This window comes from Plectropomus leopardus, chromosome 6, assembly GCF_026936395.1.
Source record: "Plectropomus leopardus strain MGB_pleo_1.0 chromosome 6, ASM2693639v1, whole genome shotgun sequence".
NCBI lineage: Eukaryota > Metazoa > Chordata > Actinopteri > Perciformes > Serranidae > Plectropomus > Plectropomus leopardus.
The window spans coordinates 9,471,248-9,494,153 of NC_142181.1; the positions used below are offsets into that span (position 1 = coordinate 9,471,248).

Consider the following 22,906-nt stretch of genomic DNA (forward strand, 5'->3'; position numbering starts at 1 on the left):
ATGCTGTAGCAGTAGTTGGGTCATGCGTGTCAAGGTTCATATGTAAAGAAAATTGGTGCTTTGTACTTAAACTGTGAGTAGATCCCATGAAAACTAAGTTTAAAGTGGAGGTTTCGAACACTGGGTAGAAAGAGACAAAAGTCTCTGAGATAATCTGTAAACCAGCTTTGTACAGTTAGGGAGAGGTTAAGGTTACAGTATAGTACTTGATGTACTTTCACACTGACTGTTCAGGTGCAGTGAACCCACTCTGGCCTCCTGTGTCACCTCCTTTTGTGTGCATCTGCGGGGAAGATGTGTGTGTTGCATCCATATTTTGACATACATGGATGTAAACTGTATATGCAATTTGACTTTTGTGGAGGCAAAACAGGTGGTAATTCTAGTTGGAAATTATAATTAAATAATAAAAATTTGTTACATTTCTAACATTTTCTTTAATCGGCCACCTTTACACAATATGCTATAGCAGTAGTATGCTCATGGGTCTTTTAAAAAGGTTCCCATGGAAAGAAAATTGCTTTGTACTTAAACATGAGTAGATTTGAAGAAAAACTAAATTTAATGAGGTAAAAAAAAAAAACCCACACATTTTTGACACATTTTAGTTTTTTTTTTTCTAAAACAATGTCTATCTAGAGACAATCTGTAGACCATCTGTGTGCAGTTGGAGTGAGGTTAAGGTAACAGTATAGTACTTGATGTACTTTCACACCGACTGTTCAGGTGCAGTGGACCCTCGCTGGCCTCTTACGTCACTTCCTTTTGTGTGCGTCTGCGGGGCTGCTGTACTGTCTGGCTGGGACGGAGGGCTTCCACGCTAAGCAGGCGACTGACCACATTAAACCCATCAAGAGGCGGTTTTATCTGTCCGTAATTGGGAAATTATTTGTATTCGACACAAATATCCATCAGGTTGGAGCTCAGCGGACTTTATTCTCTCTCTGGCTCGCTTGCATACGCTTCAGTGAACCACTGCAGCAGCAACAGACCAAGCACGCCGCCGCCGCCGCTGCTGTTGTTGTGAGAGAAGAAAACAAGCTCGGCGAGCTAAGCTGTGTGATCATTGACAGAGTTCAATACACACAAGCTTCAAGTGATAACTGGTGGGAGCTTTGTACAGCCTTACCTCCAAGCCTCTTCAAGAAAACAACAGCTGGGACTTTTTTTGTCGCTGGTGTCGAGGTAAGAAAAGCCAGGGTAATGAGAACTAGTGGCTAACTGACATGCTAACTAGCCGTTAGCTTGGAAGCTATTTTGGCTAGCTGCCTTGTTTGGTCGTAATGCGGTCATGGTCAGTGTCCTCACTGCTGTCTGTCTGTCTGCCGCGCCACTTGGACAAACTGCCCATCAGCTATAGTTTAGTGTTGTAGCAACTTGTTTATTGCAGTGTTACGATAGAAAAGCTAACGACCTATCTTGGACTCGGAAGGTAACGTTTGTTGACTTTGCCTCAGTTAGCTATCGTTACTCTTAAAGGATAAGGATGTGTCAACGAGACGTTAATGATCCGCTAACGTTAGGCACCTTGTGTTTGTGCTGGGTACACTGTAATTTTTCAGACATTGATTAACTGCAATTAGCTAACAGGGTAGCTATGTAAGGTATTGCTATTCATGCTCTCCAGTGGTGGAATTTAACAAAGTAGATTTACTCAAATACTGTGCTTGAGTCCGGATTTGGGGCACTTGTACTTGGCTTGAGTCTGTTGTTATCATGCCATTTTATACTTCGAAGTTACTCCACTGCATTTAAGAGGGAAATATTGTACTTTTTACTTAGCTACATTTATGTGAAAGCTTTACTTATTATTATATTTTACTTATTAAGATTTTTGCTTAAAAGGCACAAGAAGAGGAAGAAATTTCTATATTATGTTTTATCATAAATTAAACTACAGAACATACATTTATTTGAATAGTATAAAATTTAGTAGTTGTACTAGTGATATATACATGTATATATGTATGTGTGTATATATGATATGATGTGGTACTTTTACTTTTAATATTTTCAGTACATTGTCCTGACTAAACTTACTTACTTTCACTTAACATTTTCAATGTAGGACTTTTACTTGTGAAAGAGTATTGTTGTTACAGTGGGGTATTTTCACTTTTATTCAAGTAAAGGATCTGAATACTTTGTCCAACACTGATGCTCGTGAAGGTTTGACTAGACAATTTTGTCCATATCCTGTTTATAAGAGCATTGAACTTGTAACTGGTGGACAAGGTCCACTTGCACAAAGTTATTGTGCTTTGTATTTATTGTCTCAAAGAGCAGCCACTGTGACTCTAGCCATTCAAATTAGTAGTTATGAACAGCTGTGGATGCACCTCTGATGGCCGTAACAAAGTCTGAAGTCGTGAAGTTGTCGTTATCTTTGTAAACAAAGCAGTTCAAACAGTCTTTGTAATCTGGTTACTGTATGCACTGTAATATTCAACCCCATCACTTTCACTGAAATACTGCGAAATTCTGCTAAACCTATTATCTAACATAAGCTGTTGATTCAGGGCTGACCCTGGATCACCAAGGCCTCTCCACAAAAACATTAAGCAAGAGCTGTGGGAGGCTTTTACAACTGACAATACAGAGCTTTCCATTTTGCTTATTGTGAGCACTGTTGCATATTTGGCAGATATTTACTTGGCATCACAAGAGTAAAAATATCTACCATTTTTAGACATGGCACTGAAACTCTTTTGAAGTTCAGGGAGATGATGCATGAGATGATGGAGGTGCCTGGAGTCTTAATATCTAGCTTGTGGTCATGATAGTCATTATGCTAGTCTCATTTCGATGTCAATGCCATAAGTGTCAGATGGTCAGATATGAGGTCGTGAGAAGACGTGCAGATTTCAGCAGTTTTCTTTGTTGTGGAGTTGTTTCAAGTCAACAGAGCGCCTCAGAAGGTGAGGAAGTTATTCAAGCGCAGTGCTGTGGTGACAACACTCAGATAGGCATCAAGAACAATACAGTTTTGAAATATGGGTTTCACTTTATGTCTTCAACAACACCCTCCCGGCTGTAGTTTTACTTTCTTTATGCCCCATCTCACATATATTTTTTATATATAATTTTTTTACCTCTTTTATTCAAAGGGATAAAATGAATTTTAAATAGTCCTAAGTCACACAGCTGTTTTTCTCACACCTTTACAAGCCAGCAGAGGTGTTGCAGTTTAGCAAAGAGTAACAGTGTGTGATATTTGTGAGTTGTTGTTTTTTTTCAACTAATACAAGTGGTTTAAAGCCTTTGAATTGTAATTGCGTGATAAAGCTACAACCAGGCTATGACTAACATTGTTTTTGTATTTTAGGTATTATTTGTCCCCTTTATTTAATTCAATTTTATTAATAAAGCCTGATTTCGTAAATCACAATTTGCCTCTGAGGGCTGTACACCACATGACCTCCCTGTGTCCTTGTACCCTCACAGTGTATAAGGAAAATTTCTCCAACAGAAAACCTATTACAAGTGAAAAAAATGGTAGAAACCTCAGGAAGAGCAACTGAGGACGGGTCCCTCTTTCAAGACGGACAGATGTGCAATGTCGTGTTGACTGAACAATAAAATTACAGTAATCAATATGACATATTGAAACAAAGGAAAGAGAAAGAAAGAAAGGGAGGGAGAAAGTTACTAATTATGTCTTTCGCACTAACAGCATTTCTTTGTTCTTTTCCTCCAGGTGTTACATGATATATATTATTTTTTTATCTGAGCCACCGTCGGGGCACCTGACCAATAGGAACAGTTTGCACAATTTTCACCAGCTCGTCTGAAGCCCCCTCCCAACCCAGACAGTCTTCTGCCCCAGCATGAATGAAGTCAGTGTTGTGAGAGAGGGATGGCTCCACAAGAGAGGTAAGGGGGGCCCTTGTGTTCCCTGTCCATCTTCTGAGTATACATTTAAGTCATACAGTCCATGTTAAATGTGTATCTTGAGTATTAAATACTAGACCTGTAAGGTATCTGTCAAGTTTATAGGTTCGTCATTAATGGAGAACAGCTGTGCTCAGTTTGGTGTAGTCCAGGGGTTGACAGATTATTGGCCTGGCCAATTATTGGGCTGTTATTTGGCATTTTGCTGATTATCTGTATTGGCGTTTTATTTTAATGATTGCCAATAAAATTAATTGATTAAAAAATTGCAAAGAAAATGTCAGCATGACATGAACTTTTATTTTGTAAAACCTCAGGGAGCTGTTTTTATGTATCCATTTTTAATTTAAAGTTTCACTTAACTTTATTTTTAAAAAGTTGCTGGGAACATGCCGTATATTGTTGAAAGTTTCGGTTTTGATCAAAACATTTGCTAAAGGCATTTAAACAAAGTTTTGTGTTGTAGTTTTTAATATTCCAAATTCTAAATGTTGAAAGAAAGTTTTGCATTCTTATTAGAAATGCTTTTCCAAATATTGGTTATCAGTCTTATTAACAACTAATAATTGGTATCGGCCCTGGAAAAAAACAATATTGGTCAACTGCTAGTTCATTCACTTAAACTGGATTCCTTTTGTTATAATGATGTGACATGGAAGCCAAAATTAACCCCAAACACACAAGCAAATAGTCAAACATTAGAACAAAGTTGGATCAAAAAACTCCACCTGTCTGTTTTCCAGGTGAATACATTAAAACGTGGCGGCCTCGTTACTTCATCTTAAAGAGCGATGGCTCCTTCATTGGCTACAAAGAGAAGCCTGAGGTGTCCAGTGACCACAACCTCCCGCCGCTCAACAACTTCTCCGTCGCAGGTCTGTTTTCCCTTCTGGCTGGCAAATTTCTGCAAGTGCCAGATTAAACTTTGAAAGGTTCTTTTCTATGGTTATGTTGTAAGTGCCTTCAGTTATTCAGTGTTTTCTGATATGTTTCTGCCCTGTAGAATGCCAGCTGATGAAGACAGAGCGCCCGAGGCCTAACACATTTGTCATTCGATGCCTGCAATGGACCTCAGTTATTGAGCGGACCTTCCATGTAGACAGCAACGAGGAGAGGTAAAACACTTTCATCCCAAGGCTTTTAGTTTAAGTCATATTCTCTGTCTCTTTGGTAGAAAAAGGCCTGGTGAAAATATGAGCCACCTGTAGCGGACTTAGGCCAGTACATCTGAAAATTAAATTCATGTGTAAAACAGACTAGTTAACTCTGCTGAGTCTCGGCCTAGTAAAACTTTTTTTCTTGTTGCCTCCTGCTTCCAGTTATGAGTTACAGAATACAATTCTACAATTCTACAATTTCATTTAGCAGACGCTTTTATCCAAAGCGACGTACAACACAAGCAAGAATTTAGACTTAAGGAATAGTGGTGCAGAACACCCAAACTGCCTGTTTAGTTGTTCTCACTAATATTTTTTTCTATCGTCAGACATGAATAAGTTCAAAGTTAAATCAGCTGTTTACAAATGCAAGCTCTTCTTTGTTACTGCGCTTTTGCACTGAAGCAACAGTCAGATCATCTTTAAAGTGATTCATGTTTGACAGGGTAAATATAAATACAAATTTTTGGAAAGGATTTGTGGCTTAGTTTAAATAGAAGGCCAAAATGAATGAAAAGAATGAAATGCATTTTCAGATTTCGTTTAGTATGGACATAGCCCAAGCCTCCTGTCTCTATTGTATTAGAATGGATATTACAGAAGTATTGAAAGTGGCTTGAGGAAAAATGTGATTTAAAATTTGTTTTACATGAGATAAACATAACACATAGCAAGGACAGAAAGAGACAAGGTTCAAAATTTAGTAGGAAAGACCATCATGCTTGAAACAGAATTCAATGCCAGATTAGACCTGATTATTCACCCCTAACCCAAGCAGTCATTGAGTTTTGTTTACATCAGTTCTGCCAAGCACTAAATCCCGGCAGCCCCCCAGATTAACCTCTACCTTCTAAATTTAGCTTGCTAGACTACCGTTTTTCCTTTAAGATATATTTTTGGCACAACATCTGAACCATCTGTCTGCATACAAAGAGTTGGCAAAAACATGTCATTGCTAACTACAATTTGTACCTTAAGGCAAAACTTCTGCCAATTCAAATGTTTACGGAATTGATTCAGAGTAATGTGGACAGATTTGATAAAGGTAACGTGTGTTTTGTCCTGGGTCAGGGAGGAATGGATGCGATCGATCCAGGCAGTGGCAAATAGCCTGAAGAGTCAGCAGCAGGATGAGGAGCCCATGGAGATTAAATTTGGCTCACCAAGTGACAGCAGCGGCACAGAGGAGATGGAGATTGCTGTGTCCAAATCCCGCACAAAAGTGGTCAGTATTTGCACAAGCAGCGCCTGGCAGCTGAGCGTATGCTGTGTTTGTCCAGCTAAGCTCATCTTTATTGAGCAAGTTGTTTAAACTTTAAGCCTCTTTCTCAAAGCTTTTTTTTTTTTTTTTTGGTGAAACAACCTTTAAATGAGCAGAGGGCAACATTTGTGTTCATATTTGTCTAGTACTGAATCTTTTAGATGGTTTTCAGTGGTTCTGACTGTTGACATACTGCATATTTAGGTACTTTATATGGTTACTGATCAAGTCAAAGTTTGTGGTTCTTCAAAGTATTTTGATTATTTTGTAAAAAAGAATGTTTTGATACTTTTGTGGGCTTATCCTTATTTGAATAAGTGTCCTGCTTGTACATTGTATTTGATATTATTCAAATAGTGATCAGTGTCCACCTTGTGTTACACACCTATCACTATATTTTGGCAAAAGGCTTTTAAATAATTTTCATCGGTGTTGAAAATGTTCCACCTCCTCACTGCTGTTTTTCAAGTGTTAATTTAAAGGCTTGGTCCTACAGTTTTAGGAGAATCATTTAAAGCTATTTCAGCGTAAAATGTCATGTCTCACATGCATGAGAAAAATGTGTGTGTTAGAGTGCATCATATGTAAAGCAACAACATCAGCAGTGGGGACGGTACAATAGGGAGCTGCTGACTCATCCAAATGCTTATTACAGTCCAGTACTTTTTACAGACAGGCCATTATATATATTTTTATATGATATAAGAACACATTTTAAGTCCTATCAAAACTCACAGATGCACATTTGCTGTGGCTTGTCTTTGAACATTTTTCCTACAGACCATGAGTGATTTTGACTATCTGAAACTGCTGGGAAAAGGGACATTTGGTAAAGTGATCCTGGTGAAGGAGAAGGCCACAGGGATGTACTACGCCATGAAAATCCTCCGCAAAGAAGTCATCATTGCTAAAGTTAGTGCTGATCCCACCACAGTAAAATCTTGACTTTAAATTGTTTTGCAACAGCAATGTTATTTATTAGTATGGGGTTTCTCTGGTTGCATGTATTACATATGTGTATATGATTGTGTATTTTTCTAGGATGAGGTGGCACATACAGTTACAGAAAGCAGAGTTCTCCAAAATACGCGGCATCCCTTTCTAACGGTGAGTTTTCTAACGGCAACTTTCCAAAGTTGATGGGAGGGGAGGCAATTATGGGGAAAGTTAGTTGATTGTTGAGCCTCATTTCCAGTTTGTCAAATACTGATGGAACCTGGCAATCAACTGTCATTCTCCAAAGTCACCTACTTCACCTTAAAGGGACCATTAAATCTGTGAAATAGGGATGCTTATATTTGTTTTCCTCTTCAACAGACACTAAAATATGCATTTCAAACGCATGACCGGCTATGCTTTGTGATGGAATATGCAAATGGAGGAGAAGTAAGTTTTCTACTTTATCTGGCCTCAAATTGTGTTCAGTGTGTTAATATACCAGTTAATGACCTATAATCCAAAAATTCTGATTACAAAGCTGTTTTCTAAATGACTGTCGACAGGCAGAGAGAAATGTTTCAACACCTGCATAAAAAATTGACCCCAATAATGAGTAGTATCTCAATGAACATGGGGAATTATTCTGTCCCTTATTCCTGTATCTGCTTTTTTACTCCTTTTCAGCTCTTCTTTCACTTATCGCGGGACAGAGTGTTCACAGAAGACAGAGCAAGATTCTATGGTGCAGAAATAGTGTCAGCACTGGAGTACCTACACTCACGAAATGTAGTTTACAGGGATTTAAAGGTAAGGTGACTGCTTGCTCTGACATTATAGTATTTATTTATTGCAAATAAGATATAGGGGTTTTTGTTATATGCTATAACCATAGATTATTATACAATCTAGATCTGAGATACATCTGTATCGGTCAACTAATAGAAATCTTCCCCTGCACAGCTGGAGAACCTCATGTTAGACAAGGACGGCCACATAAAGATAACAGACTTTGGGCTGTGTAAAGAGGGGATCACAGACGGCGCCACCATGAAAACCTTCTGTGGAACCCCGGAGTACCTGGCACCTGAGGTAACTCCATAATGGATGTGGACGATGATGTAAATAAGCACTGATGCCGCTGAGCTGGATGAACACATGGTTGAAATTATTTTTGATAAGTTGGTAGCTTCATGTATGAGTGTTTTGGAGCAGCTTTGTTGACTTAACTGTGTGAAAACCTCTAAGGACAGAAATTTAGCTGGTAGAACTGGTTGTCAAATCACAGTGTTGGTGCAACAATGGTGCAGCAATACAATGCGAATGGTAAGTAATGGCTAGTTAACCTGTAGAATATTGATAATCATCAGCCTCCTGGGATTGGAAAGTTTGCTCTTTGTGTTTGTTGTTTTCTGGCAGAGATGCATCCACAGCAGACTTCGTCTCCTCTGAGCTGAACTGCTGTAAAACGAGTTTGTTTACATTAAGTCAGTTAAATAAAGTAATTTTATATCTGTAAATAGCACTTATTTGAATTATTTGGGGGCTTTTTGCCCGATGTGACCATTAGGTTCCAGGGTCCTCTGGTTCTGTAATGTGATGAAAAACACTAGAAGGTATAATGGACTATTTCCACTGAAAGCATTATCTTGACTTTGCCAGATGATAACTTATAAGCTGAGATGGCTGCTGCTAAAAACAAAAAATCCAAATCTATAATCTATAAAGGGCTGTAATATTAGAATAAAAAAAGATTCTCCTGCACTGATATTCTGGTTTTGTTTCTCTCCCAACTCTTCATTCATACCCTGTCAGGTGCTAGAGGACAATGACTATGGACGTGCAGTGGACTGGTGGGGACTGGGTGTGGTCATGTATGAGATGATGTGTGGTCGGTTGCCCTTCTACAACCAGGATCACGAGCGTCTCTTTGAGTTAATCCTCATGGAGGAGATCCGCTTTCCCAAGAACCTGGCCCCTGAAGCCAAGGCCCTGCTCGCCGGCCTGCTCAAAAAGGACCCCAAACAGAGGTTCGTGGTTGCAGCTACTGTATGTTTTTACAACATAGGTCTCTGTCATCAAGCAGTAATTTAGTAAATGCAAAAAGAATTCTTTGTGTGGATAATTTAGATCAAAATCAGAGGATGATAATGTAATAATGATGTCTCTTATAGTGTCTTTCTGTGAACCGAACTGGCAAGCATCACTAATTATTTCTGTAGTTGAAAGTCTGAAATAAAAATTGTACCCAAATATATTTTTAAGATATTTAACCAAAACGAAAGCTTAAAATATTTTTAAAGTCATTTTTTTAAAAAAAAACTTAAAAAAACAGTAGACATAAAAGACATAATAAAAGCATTTCAATCTATTAAGCAGCATTTCAAAATGATAATTTTATGCACCGCTGCTGTTGCTTAAGATTTTCATTGTTAAACAACAGATTATTAAAGGTATACTATGCAAGATATTTAAAAAAAATCATAGACTTTTACAAAAGTCACTCCTCTAAATCACACCTTATGGCCCACTAGAATATGTAGCAGTGTTTTCCTGTGGAGAGACTCTGCCCTCTGCCTGAACTTTCTTATTTTCTTATTATTGTGTTATTTTCTCAAAGTTCCTGGCCACAGCATGTAGAGGAGGTCAGGACTATAAAAAGGTTACCAGGTGCCATACCATAAGCAGCACACATCCAAGAGGAAGCTTGGAAAACAGCGAACACAGTGTTTAAAAAAAAAAAAAAAAGCAAATATTATGAGGTGAAATGTAAAGCGTACAACGCTGGGGTTGGCTTTTGCTTTCACCAGCAATACTGTTTACAGATTCCTGCACAGTGTACCTTTAAAGTCAAATTTTATTTTTGAGACGAAAAAAACACTGTGAAAATTACATAGGCGATGGCGTGTGGAGGGTCAGGGAGTTATCATTCTTTGGCATTTTCGCCTTTATTTGACAGATTACAGTGTTGAAACAAGGGAGAGAGGAGTCTTCACTCTAAAAAACAAGGCTGTTCAGCCGAATTACCGGCTCCTGAAGATGCAGCAGCACAGCTCCAGGAGAACATTGTCTTCCTTGGATTTTGTACCATGTCCGTAGCACTCAATTAGTTTGCTGAATCTTCCATTGTGCTCGGGGGCACCACATATTCAGCTATAAAATATGTAACCACATTATTAAGCCTTTGTTCCTTCTTGATTAGTTTTGGTACAGGGTAATGGCTATAAACAGGGACATAATAGATTGTTGTTTTGGTCTAGCCCCAGTGTTTCTGGGAACAGGCGAAGAACACCTGACTTTTGTACATGGAGCACTTGCCTGGCTTAGCAACACGTGCACCTGTAAGTAGTCAGGAAATGAAAAATAAATTGGTTTATACTAGTCAGAAGGGAACAATACGTTTGTAATGACTGTTGGCACAATAATCTGAATAAAGGAAGGGTAGCTGGTGAATGGGTGGTGATGATTAAGTGTTTTTGTTTACAGACTTGGAGGCGGACCAGATGATGCCAAAGAAGTGATGAGCCACAAGTTCTTCACCTCCATCAACTGGCAGGATGTTCTTGAAAAAAAGGTGAGTTTAAACAAAAAAAACAAAATATTTTGACATTTAAAATAAGATATTTAGATTGTAAAATGACTGACATCTTTCTTCTCTTTAGCTTATTCCACCCTTCAAACCCCAGGTGACATCAGAGACGGACACGCGTTACTTCGATGATGAGTTCACAGCACAAACAATAACAATAACTCCTCCCGACAAGTGTAAGTATATCAGTCATTTGGCTTTAATATTGGATTTAAGTGCTTTTAGGCATTTATGTGTGTTTTGAACTCATATTTTTTCCCTCTCTCCCTTTGTGTGTGCTCCAGATGACAGTTTAGATGCAGAGGATTCAGATCAGCGCACGCACTTCCCCCAGTTCTCCTACTCTGCTAGCATACGAGAATGATCACTCAGACTCTTGAGCAAGCAGGCAGGCTAACACACGATCACAATCCCACATACACACTTGCACTGCTGGGGAACGACACAAACAAAAACTGGCACAAGACACATTTTCATTCGGTCTTTAACGCACACACACACACACACAGACACGCACACACACATCCTGGCAAATCAGACAAGACAGGGATCATCGAGTATGAAATGAACACACAGGCCGCGAATGACTGACCTCAGCAGGTTTGTGTGGATAGACTGGCAGCTTTGTATCTGTGTGTCCTCTCAGGGCTGGCTTTAGGCTTCCCTGCAGGACCTCCGCTGCACTACACTGGGGTACCACATCAAAGCCTTGACACTTTGAAAAAAACCAGGTTATGCCAGCAAGTACCACCTCTTTACCAGCTGTACCCATGCTTCACACACACATACCAACCCATGCATAGACTGCATATATATACACACACAAACGTACTTGATAGAATTTTAAAAAAAAAAAAAAGCATAATCAAAATTAGGAACATGGAAAAGATTTGGGGAAGAAGACAAATTTTTATTTCATCGATTGTTACGGTTTTAACTGTAAAGCCATATTTCTGCATTTTTTGTGATTTTTTTTTTGGTTGTTTTTATTATTTTTATTTTAACAAGTGCTCTTTCTGGAACTTGCTGTTACAAATCAAGTGTGGGACTGTTCCTACAGTAAGGGGGAAATGGGGAAGAGGGGGAGGGGAAGGAGGGTTGCCATTTCTGTGTTTGCACTGCTCGTGTGTATAAGCGAATGGATGAGTGGACGTGTGAATGGATGTATGATGTATGAACTACCATTTTTATTCTCAACCATCCATTTGTGTCTGTTTTCATGCATGTTTTTAAACTCTGAACTATTGCTGGAATATCGATGAGAGGACACAACAGGACACACTCAATGGCCTTTTTTTTTAAAGGGAACAAGCATGTAATTTATGAATGCTGTGACCAGCTTGGCACTAAACTGACTCAGTCAGGAATAGAAACAGATCTCTTGCATGGCTAACCTTTGCTTAAAAAGCTGCATTAATTTGACTGAAAGCAGTCAGGCTCTTAGAGTTTGTGTCACTGTATCCAGACTGACTTACAGACCAACTAGCTGCTGGTTAGAGGTGTAAGTGTTTTCATGAGGCCAGTCGCACTATGTGTTGAAGAGAGCAAGAACATAAGGAAAGAGGAGCATAGACTAGACGCTTGACCACACTTGTTCCCCAACTTATCTAGAGAGACCAATGTAGACGCACACAGCCACTCGCTGTCCTCCATCCAGTGATTCTCACTCCCTAGCTGAAGAGTTAGGCACCAATCTTTTGTTCATTTTCTATTTGTAATATCAGTAAGTTTTAAAGATATTTTTTTAATGTTCCCATATTTAAAAAAAATGAGAGTTCAATTGTTGTCAAGTCTTTGTAATAAGGCCAAAAACTGACTGATTTGGTGGACGTTTAACACTTCAAATGATTCCACGTCTGATGTTTAGAACCCTTTATTTGTGTTTTTTTTCTTTTATGATGTTATTTAGGCACTTAAATCTGAGTAGTTATATGTCTGGAACATCAGTCTGCAGGTTTACAATCCAACTTAACGCTGCATGAGCTGGTTGACCAACCTTCAACCTGCTGACAGGGCAAACGAATCAAAACACCAGCTGATGCATTGTTACGTTGAAATGAAAATGTGCATACTTTGAGTCATGAGGGCACATGATAACACACACAAGTGCTCATATTGACACAAGTATTTTATATTCCATACTGCTGGAAGAGATGTTGGTTGCTCTTTGAGCTTCATTAAAGGAACATCAAGTTTGTTTTTCGTTTCTCATTGTTTTGTTTTTGTCTGTTTATATTTCTCCTTTTTTGTCCATTTATTTCTCAAATTTTGGAGACACGTTGTCTTGTTTAAGTATACATTATATAAAAATTATATATTAAAAGTTTTTAAATGGCTTTCTTTTTGATTACGCTCTTCATTTCAAGGGGTTTCCATCAGAGGAATGTTTATTCTAATGAATTTATCTTGTATGGACATTACTTCTGTTTTGCTTTATCACATACCTTTGGCTCAACTGAATACATTGTTCATAATTTGCAAAATTTTGCATATATATGACAGGAAAGTCAACATCAGCTTGACCATTCTTTTCTAAACTAGAAGAGAGACTAAGTCCCTACGTAACAGTTGTACTTCTTTTAAAAAAAATTCCATACAGTGTTGGAACAAAGTATATATGACCCATTTTTTGATTTAGACTGCAGAGTGGAGAATAATCAAATTGGTAGCTTAATACCTTTTTATCTTTCATTCTCAGCAGAGCGCTTATTCAATGATTTTCAAAGTTTTTGCAAAAACCTTTATCAGCATTCCCTGGGATTCCCCTCATGTCACACATTAATTTGTTTTTATTAAGTTTGTGTGAGTGACGGAGCGACAAGAGTGTGACAGTGAGATGTTTGAGTGAAAGTGGTGATGAGGACACAGAAACGCAGCAGGTTTTCGACTCATCGTTGGGCATCAGGTGGCCCCAGTTCCTGCCGATGAAAATGTGATCGAATGGCATTGATTTCACAGTTCACAACTCCAGCACCTCTTCTCACTGGCTCAGGCTCAGCCATCATACTCTAGCCTAGTGTCCTGCTTTGGAAACGGCAGGATCAGATATCAGAAACACTGCACTGATGGACTCCACTGTGGATTTGCCTTCATTGCTATCATGGCCATAAGGGGGTGCTGCTGAACTTTTTTAATATTGGTTGTGAAGCCATACTCTGAACCTCGCTCCTGGCCACGCTTTAAGCAATGCTTCACAGCTGAACATGCAAGTTAATACCCCTGACCTCTCCTGTAGGCATACACAGGCACAACAAGTGCCTCTTCACTATTGTGTAAATACCAAAAAAAAAAAAAAAGCTTGATGGTGAATGCAGCATTCGTAGTGGGGGGAAGCCTGCAGCTTTGTAGAATTTGATTTGCAGCTTTACTATGGTTACCTTGCTTCTCTTTGTATTTGAATGTGATCAACAGTCACGAATGTCACACCTTATGCTGGTGTAACATTTTTTTTTTGCTTGTTGCTGTTAGTTGAGGCTCAAAGGGCAATGAAAAAAAGCAATCTTTAAGGGGAGGACATTGTCCTGGTAGACAGTTTCAGCCCCCCTTTGCAAGACTTTACAATGTAACGGGTGATACCTGCTACAATATGGTAGCTTATAACATTTGCAACTATAATGTGCCAGTAAACATTTTTACTGAATAAAGCTGTGTGGGTCTTATTTTTTTATTTTTTTTTTATTTTTTGTTATCATGCACAGTCTCATGCATTCCACTGTGCAACAGCTCTGAAGTCTTTTGTAAAACTTACCATATGTATAGGACACAGAAGTCATGGCCTGGATGTTGTGTCAGGAAATTAGAGCCTTTTAACATTGTGACAAATGAGATGATGAGCCATTTTAAAGCCTGGTTCTTATAACTTTTTTGTAGCCAAAATCCTTAAATTCGGAAAGTTTCAGATATGAAAAACATAAATTTAGGTACTGTACTTGATTTGTCAGAGTAAGGAGGTGGCTGGGCTGTAACTTTTGGGCTACAAATATTTTACTGTAGCCTCCCTGAGTGATTGGGGGAGATGACCCTCCCTCCACTATAAATAATCTTATTTCACAGGTTAAACTGTGTCATTTTGGAAGTTTTTAAAGAAAACATGCCTTCAAAAGTCACTTGTATGTTTTGGTGTTCTAAAAAAAACAGTCCCTTAACATATCCAAATTAATTTTGTGCATTGTGGGAAAGGCTGTAAAACTGAATCTAGGTAATAATTGTTTAGGGAGATTAAATTTTAATTAGACTGCATTTGAATGAATTCAGCACCTCAAAAAAACTGAATTTGTTTCGGTTATTGCAAAAAATAATGGATTGGGTAAGGTAACTTGCACCACGTTGCAAAACTTTATAAAATATTGCCGTATTATGGTGTATTGGCTATTTAAAAGTAACCCATAGCATGCAATAATAAGCTTTTGGTCGCTTAAATGTAAAACATTTTTATTGCAACGTGAAGCAAAACGTGGTTTATTTGTAAACGCCGACCGGAAGTCCCGTGCACGTTGACACCGGTGTCCCTACAGCAATCAGCGCGGCTCACCTGTATTTATTGGCGGCTGCTCCTGCGGCATGGCTGCTCTCTGTGCTCCAGGCCACCGCCGACACCTGTGGATAAGTAGCTGCAGCGGCCCGGTACAGGGACACTGTCTCCGGCTGTGACCATGGCCAGGACTGGTTTCTGCGAATCCAAGCCCCTGCTGGACTTACACAAGAAGGTGAGCATCAGTCTGCTCAGTGGGCTCTGCAGACCACAAACAAAAATACAAAGTAAATGAACAAAAATACAAAGTTCTCATATGGAGTGCTATTCCACTTTTCACGTGCTTGTATGTATTTTCTGTTCCTCTTACATTTATGTTTAACTATTTCCCTCGATGACAGCTCATTTAGGCTATTTTCTAAGTAATCGATGGCTGACAATACTTATTGAGAAATTAACAAAAGAAAACTCTCATTGACACTTTAAAATTCCTTTATTTTATGTGTTACTTAAAACGTGTGTTGATAAATATTGTAATAAATAACACAGAATTTATTTTAGATAATATGAAAAACGTAGTTGGAACAAATTAACTTGTATGGGTTGTCGACTTAAAATATTGTGTTCATAATTATGGTAATGAAGCATTTAATTAACATATATATTAACACACATTTTTAAGTTGATTGTTCATAAAAAAAGTTTTCACATCATGTAAAAGGAATTTTAAAGTGTTATATACTGTTACCATAATTCTGAAAACAAATTTTTAAGTTGCTAAGTAGTAAAAGTTAAATTGATCTAAATGTTTCCACATTTAGAAGGAATTTTAAAGTTAAAGTATGATAATTATGAACACACTTCATTCCTTATAAAATCATGTTATTTGGACTTATTTTTTCACATTATTTTAAAGGAATTTTAAAGCGTTAAACCTTTATCTCAATAATTACACTTTCCCAACTCATGCTTTTTTTCCCCAAATGCAAGTCATATCAACAATCAATTTTTTTTTCAATTGCTTTGTTTGTCCTCAAACTCTACATAGTTCAAACAGGCGTGCTCCCTGTGTGTGTGTGTGTGTGTGTGTGTGTGTGTGTGTGTGTGTGTGTGTGTGTGTGTGTGTGTGTGTGTGTGTGTGTGTGTGTGTGTGTGTGTGTGTGTGTGTGTGTGTGTGTGTTTTTCCAGGGGAATAATTGCATCCACCTGCCATGATCCCAGGTGTGAATGAGTTGCTGATTAGATAGGTGGAGTAGGAGCTTTGGTGCTACTGATGACCTGAAGTCAACCACTATTTAAGCACATTTATTTTGTGGCGTTACTGTCCCCTGATATTAACTGATGTTTGTACATAGAACTCCAGCCAACTACAGTCACTATAAAAGAATATATATTTATTTATTTATTTATTTATTTATTTATTTATTTATTTATTTATTTATTTATTTATTTATTTATTTATTTATTTGCCTCAGCATTGGTAATAAAACTGGGTAGGTCAGGGTCATATCTGTGGAAAGACTTAGTGTTGTTTCTTCCAGGCGGATGAGAGGCGAGCCCCGTTAAGAACTCGGTTGAATGCCTGTGGACCTATAGATTGCTGGCGGCCTGCAGAAGTAGATGAGTCCAGAATGGCTCCTGTGAAAATGGAGCCAGAACGCAGATGGGTACGCCTTCTTTTTTGCTTGTCATCTTCACACAACATACTACAGTGTCTTGCTCTTCTTTCCTCCTGTTTGAACTTATTTTCACAGCATACCAGTCTTACATGATTGTGTATAAAGACAACCGTGTTTGTAATCTTGCTGATCCGTGAATATGTTGCAGTCACTGTAAACTGATTGGTTCAAAGAATCAGCGAAGAGTGTTTCATCTTTTGTGTGTGTGTGTGAGTCATGATCATAACAACCCCACTTCTGAGTGCATGTGTGTGTAAAGAGATCTCTGTTTGCAGGAGAGGAGGTTATCGACGCAAACAAGTGAAGGCATCCTCATGGGGTTCCATGAAGACAGTCAAACACGCTCAGCTGGTAGTGTAATTGATAGCAATGTTTTGTTTTTTTTTTTCCTCTCACACCAGTCTCAAATAAATGCAGGTAAATGTCCAATGATTAGGATTTACCAGAACTGAAACTGCTGTGTGCCAAGCGTGTAGAAGAACTACGATGATCATCGAAACAAAATGGCCCTATTAAGGGTCACAGTCTGATTTGTCCGTTCTGGGCTACTGTAGAACAACATGGCAGACTGTGGGAGAGGACCCACTCTGTGTGTAGATTTAAACAACTCATTTTAAGGTGATCACATGCAAAAACTCCTATTTTCACCCCAGGCATGTGTACACATACAAGGAATTTCACTCTTTTTTTTTTTTTTTTTTTTTGCTCAGTGTACTTCGACAGATAAAAATGCAGCTTTTTAAAAAAATCAGGACACAGGACACAAGTTTAACAAAACTAAGCATAAACATTTTAATAAATATATAAAAAGTATATTTATGCCTGACAAAACAACCATGAATAAAAACACGCAATGTCCAAAAGTCTTTTTATGTAAATTGTAAACAATAATACAGCAGTGCTGAATGCAAATTTGATGGAATAAATATTGAATGATTGTAAGTACAAGCGGTCATTTTTGCTGGATGATATCTAAGATTCAGAGCTCAGATGCTGGCAGATTGTTACTTATGCTGTAAAAGACAAGTGAAAAAAAAAAAGTGATTTCTCCCTAACCTCTTTTCCATCCCGTGTAGCAGATGGGTGTTTGGAGGAGCCTGTGCTTCGTTACGCTCATGGGCTGCAGGGTCTTCACAGCCTACAGGCACTGGTGCCCAGCTTGCTGCGCCATGAAGTGGAGACGGCTCTGGAGAAACTGGACCTCATATGGGACCGGACGTACGCCTGGGACATGTTCTTGGATATGATGGTGAGTCATCAGGAACAGAGATCACTAAATGGCTTCATGTGTTTATGATTTGTTTGTAATATTGTAAAAAAGGAACATTATCCCTAAAATGTCCTGTATGCAGACCTTACCACTAATGTGTACAAGAGAGGCAACATAGAAGATTGGCACACTTATCGCACTGTATCTCTTAAAATATTTAGTGCTTGCCTCCTGTTTTTCTGTTCTCACCCTGCAGAGAACTCAAACAAGACAGTCTTTTCCCAATGCCGACCTGCCCCGGCACTTCACTGATGCCACCCGCTCTGTCCTGGTAGACTGGCTTATTCAAGTACATGTGAGTCTCTCTGTGGATGAGGGGTTTTCTATCGCAAAACAAAGCTGGTCTAAATAATAATTTAAGGTCCACCTGTTGCCCCCGTGACCCGGTCTCAGATAAGCAGAAGAAAATGGATAGTTATTTAAAAACCGTCATATCCTGGCTACATTAAAGGAGTCGTTCTAGGAAATACTCTTCATTTTTTTGCAGAGTTAAATGAGAAGATTGATACCACTCTTGTCTGTACTGTGAATATTAAGCTACACCCAGAGACTGGTTAGCTTAGCATAAAAAATGGAAATGGGGAAACTGCGAGCCTGGCTCAAAAAGTAACAAACAGTACTTGATAAAGCACAATAATTAACATTTATAAGGCATTTGTTTAATCGCTACAATAAAATTGCAGTTATACTGGGATTATGTACAGGTTCTCTTCTTTTGTTATCTTTTTATTACCAATTGCAGTGACTTTCAAACCAAAAAATTTAAAAAATAAGCCTGCTATCGGCAGCTCATTCGTACCACTTATCTAGCTTGGTTCGAAAGTGGGTGTTCCCCCCCGAAAATTTGTCAAACTACCTCTGTAATAATCTAATGGGTTTTCTTGAATGCCCGGTTTATTCCTTTCAGGAAATTATGAATTTTCAGGAAGAGACCCTTTATCTGGCCATACATCTCCTCAACCGATCCCTGCGTCAGATCAAGGTGACCACAGTCAACCTGCAGCTCCTTGGCATGGTTTGTCTTTTCCTTGCTGCAAAGAAGGAAGAGTGTCTCCTACCTGAGGTAAGGTGGCTCAGCCCTCCCCAACTATAAAGCGTCTGTGACGTCCGCCAAAATACCTAAATAATCCATGATCTGTTTACTTCTGTTAGTTCAGTGTTTCTTTAAGTTTAATTTTATTTATTCATAGCTCATTATAGACTTAAAGCAATGAAAGGTTTATTTCCTTTATGAAAATTGATAAATAGGATACTTTTTTTCCACTTTAATTGTTGTAATGATTCCTTTTCTTGTGCTTCCTCTTGCAGGTCTCCTCACTTTGCTACTTGATGGACCACGCCTACACTAAACATCAGGTGCTGCGAATGGAGCGCAAAGTCCTCCAAGGGCTGAATTTTGATTTGTCCTACTGTCCCCCTTTGCATTTTCTCCTCCTCCTCGCCTCCATTGCACGCTGCAGTGCTAAGGTAGATGTGCATTTTGTGCTCTTTTTCCAGTTTCTCATCCTATCAATGAGATTATTTTCCAGTAACAGAGGTGTCATATCTGAGGTGTCAAACAACAGCTGCACATATAGATGCAGCAGCCAGGGGCTTTTTTGCTATATTTTTATTTATTTATTTATTTATTTTCAACTCCATGGCCACTTTTCTACAATAGAGAAGCACTTATCAGCAACAGGAAAAGTTGTGTGGGGTTTGGACAGAATGCAGCAGACAGCAAGAGGATTCCCAGCAATGGCATATGTCAAGCAGCGAGTTAGACCAGAGGGGAGAAACAAAACCAAAAGCGTTGGATGAAGAGAGGGAGAGCCGGCATTAGGGCAAGGCTGACCTGACATGGGCCGAGAGCTGTTCCTCTACCAAGCCTTTTTCTGGCTAATGTCCAGTCGCAGGAGAATTAAGTGGATGAGATGTGACTGAGGCTTATTCAGCAATGAGAAATCCGAGACTGCTCTGTGCACTTCTTCAGAGACATGGTTAACCCCTAACATCCCCGACCAAGCTATTGAACTGGATAGGTGGACCCTGTTCAGAGCAGACAGGACAATAAGATGTAGATAAGATGCAAATTAAAAAAAAATGCATGAATTGTATGATGCTATCAGTAGCAACATGCCCTAGCAGCCAGATAGGATTTTCATTGTAGCTGGTGATTTTAATCATCCCATCCTTCAACTACAAAGATGTAGCAGGATCAAGGACAAACTTTGATTTCATTATTTAAACTATGTTTAAAAAATGAATAGTAAATCTACTTTGTCTGTGCCACCAGGTGGTGTGGATGGCTCGTTATCTGCTGGAGCTGTCTCTCCTGGAGAGCCAATGTGTGGTGTTCCTGCCTGTGCAGCTTGCAGGAGCTGCTCTCTGCTTGTCCCGCCAAGTTCTGCAGGAGCCCCCAACACCAGAGGGGGAGGCTGCCTGGTGTCTGGCCTCCAGCATCCATGTCGGCAGGTTTGTGTCTTCACTCGTGAAGATCCACTGTCCTAATCCACAGTGACCCTGAGCCCGTTAAGCGCCTTTATCCCTGGCATCATCAGCACTGTAGTTACTGAGCTCTCTGTAGAACATGAATGAATGAAAAATTTCTTTCTGACATGTGAAAACAAAATAAACAAACAAACAAAAAGTTAACTTAGTGCTAACAAATAAGCAGAATAAGTGTATATGAAAATATACACATATACATGCATATACCCTTATGCACCATATATACATACATGTATACATACATGTATGCTTTATAGACACATATACTTATAAACACACACACACACGCATATACATACACATATGTATATACATGCATATATACACACACACACACGTTCACACATAATGACCAAATTTCTATATCTTACTATAAACGTTATTGCCACATATTAGACACACAAATATGCATACATACTTTGAAAACACCTAGTGATTTTTAAAGCCCACCCTCATCACTGTACCTTGTGAAAATCATCTCTTTGTACCTCTTTTTGAACTGGATCATGTTTGGACATTGCTTTAGCTCCATGCTTATATTATTCCACAGCTTCACATCACTAACTGAAATACATGTACTTTTCATAGCCGTGCGAACACCTTGCATCTTGAATTTAAATTTCTCCCTCCAACTATAACCCCCCTCTCTATCAAAAAAGGTTTCAGAATATTACCTGGGAGTCGTTTGTTCCTTGCTTTATGTATTATTTGTGCAGTTTGATATTCAGCTAGATCACAGATACAAAACTTCACTTTCCAAGTGTTCTTGTATTTGTCAGCATCCATCTTACATGTCCATTTCAAATCTGTATGCTTTGTTTTTTTGGTTTTTTTTTAGTGAGCCTGCCCTGCTGAGGATCATGCACATCCTGGCTGGTGCAGCAGCCAGGGCCCACACCCCAGAGACCTGGGCTACTTTTATTAAATTCTCCTCCCCAGAGGCCATGCATGTGAGCAGACACCCAGGTCTAAAGAACGCTGCTGCTTTGCTGGGTCTTTGCACTTGACATTCCTGATTCCCAGAAACTTGATCATATGCTAAAGTTTCAAGGTATAGATGCTTGACCAGTATAACTTGAGGACTTGCCCTGGTCTAAGCGCCTGACCAGGGCTGTATATTCTTTGCTGTGGATCCTGAAGAGTTTCCATGCAAATGTGTGAGGAAGAAGTATGAATGACTTGATGCCAAACATTGTTTGACAAAGGACTGTATGCACTTTGCGTGTCTGTAATTTAGCTAAGCCTGTGGCACACCTGTTTTATGATCTTATCTTGCAGCCAATTTAGAAAAATATTAGAATTGTATTGATGTGTCCTTGTCTTGTCATTTTGCGAAGAGGATGTGAGCTGTGTCAATTATTTTGAAAGTTTTAATGTTAAAATAAAGAATCTGCTGCAAAGTTTCAAGTTTCAGCTGTTTATTTTGCACAAACTTATACAATTTCTACAAGACAGCAGAGCCCCCTTCTGACTGTATGGCTGCATTGTTGGTCAGTCTGCTCACATATGCAGTCATGTAGTCAGCTGACTGGCCTGAAGGAGTCATCATAGAGAATGTTGCACAGCTGTTACAGCAGAGTATTTCTTTTCAGTAAATGTTATAAACAAATGTGCCTCTTATACACCCTGCCTAATTTTAAAACTGATTTTTTTTCTGTAGAGAATCGGTTTGTCCTACAAGTTGAGCTCTCTAAAGTTATGTTTATGCAGTTATTGTGAGCAGCAACACCTTTGCAGATACATACATTTGTGTAAAGCTGGTGTCACCAGTCAGTTGTTTGCAACAAAGCCTGGCAAAAGTTGAGACTGCAGTTCAAGTTCATGCAGTTATAGGTGGAATCATCTTTCTCAACACATTCATTTTTATCCAGTGATGTAATGTAAGTAATAATAAATATATAAATGTCAGATACATCAAGACTTTTACTCAAATTTTATTCTCATGGGTGACTTTAACTTCCTCCAGTCATTTTCTCATTAAATATCTGTACTATAACAAGTGTGGCTTTCAGTTCAGTTAAGTTTATTCACTGAGTCGATAAAAATATAGATACAAAAATGATTTCAAGCAAAATTAGACGTGTGAAATGGGACACCCTGAGGCTATTCAAAGCTTATAAAAGGGGCACCATACAATAAAGTTTACAAATATCCTGCAACCT

The 22,906-nt window shown here is 38.8% G+C and overlaps 2 protein-coding genes across 3 annotated transcripts; both read left to right on the forward strand.

The window, feature by feature from the left end:
- Positions 1 to 762: 762 nt before the first annotated feature.
- Positions 763 to 13,170, forward strand: akt2 (AKT serine/threonine kinase 2). The gene is made up of 14 exons (XM_042486390.2): positions 763 to 1,185; positions 3,698 to 3,873; positions 4,635 to 4,766; positions 4,895 to 5,006; positions 6,120 to 6,273; positions 7,090 to 7,221; positions 7,351 to 7,416; positions 7,627 to 7,695; positions 7,933 to 8,055; positions 8,209 to 8,337; positions 9,061 to 9,275; positions 10,732 to 10,819; positions 10,908 to 11,010; positions 11,119 to 13,170. The coding sequence occupies exons 2-14, from the start codon at positions 3,828 to 3,830 to the stop codon at positions 11,196 to 11,198; spliced, it is 1,449 nt and encodes a 482-aa protein (XP_042342324.1). The 5' UTR covers positions 763 to 1,185; positions 3,698 to 3,827; the 3' UTR covers positions 11,199 to 13,170.
- A 2,189-nt stretch (positions 13,171 to 15,359) lies between these two features.
- On the forward strand, positions 15,360 to 22,147 carry ccnp (cyclin P). 2 transcript variants are annotated; one of them, XM_042487080.2, is made up of 9 exons: positions 15,360 to 15,540; positions 16,847 to 16,972; positions 17,260 to 17,335; positions 18,061 to 18,233; positions 18,451 to 18,549; positions 19,162 to 19,317; positions 19,563 to 19,721; positions 20,530 to 20,708; positions 21,583 to 22,147. In XM_042487080.2, the coding sequence occupies exons 1-9, from the start codon at positions 15,487 to 15,489 to the stop codon at positions 21,749 to 21,751; spliced, it is 1,191 nt and encodes a 396-aa protein (XP_042343014.1). In that variant the 5' UTR covers positions 15,360 to 15,486; the 3' UTR covers positions 21,752 to 22,147. The 2 variants fall into 2 exon arrangements, with proteins under 2 accessions (XP_042343014.1, XP_042343015.1); XM_042487081.2 differs by having other exon boundaries at positions 18,064 to 18,233.
- Positions 22,148 to 22,906: the final 759 nt, after the last annotated feature.

Bases quoted from the DNA above. Each gene is read 5' to 3' on its own strand.
- akt2 (XM_042486390.2), top strand. From the start codon at position 3,828: ATGAATGAAGTCAGTGTTGTGAGAGAGGGATGGCTCCACAAGAGAG. The intron at 7,696-7,932 runs GTAAGTTTTCTA...ACTCCTTTTCAG, and splicing joins AATATGCAAATGGAGGAGAA to CTCTTCTTTCACTTATCGCG. The intron at 8,056-8,208 runs GTAAGGTGACTG...TCCCCTGCACAG, and splicing joins TAGTTTACAGGGATTTAAAG to CTGGAGAACCTCATGTTAGA.
- ccnp (XM_042487080.2), top strand. From the start codon at position 15,487: ATGGCCAGGACTGGTTTCTGCGAATCCAAGCCCCTGCTGGACTTACAC. The intron at 15,541-16,846 runs GTGAGCATCAGT...TGTTTCTTCCAG, and splicing joins TGCTGGACTTACACAAGAAG to GCGGATGAGAGGCGAGCCCC. The intron at 17,336-18,060 runs GTAGTGTAATTG...CATCCCGTGTAG, and splicing joins CAGTCAAACACGCTCAGCTG to CAGATGGGTGTTTGGAGGAG.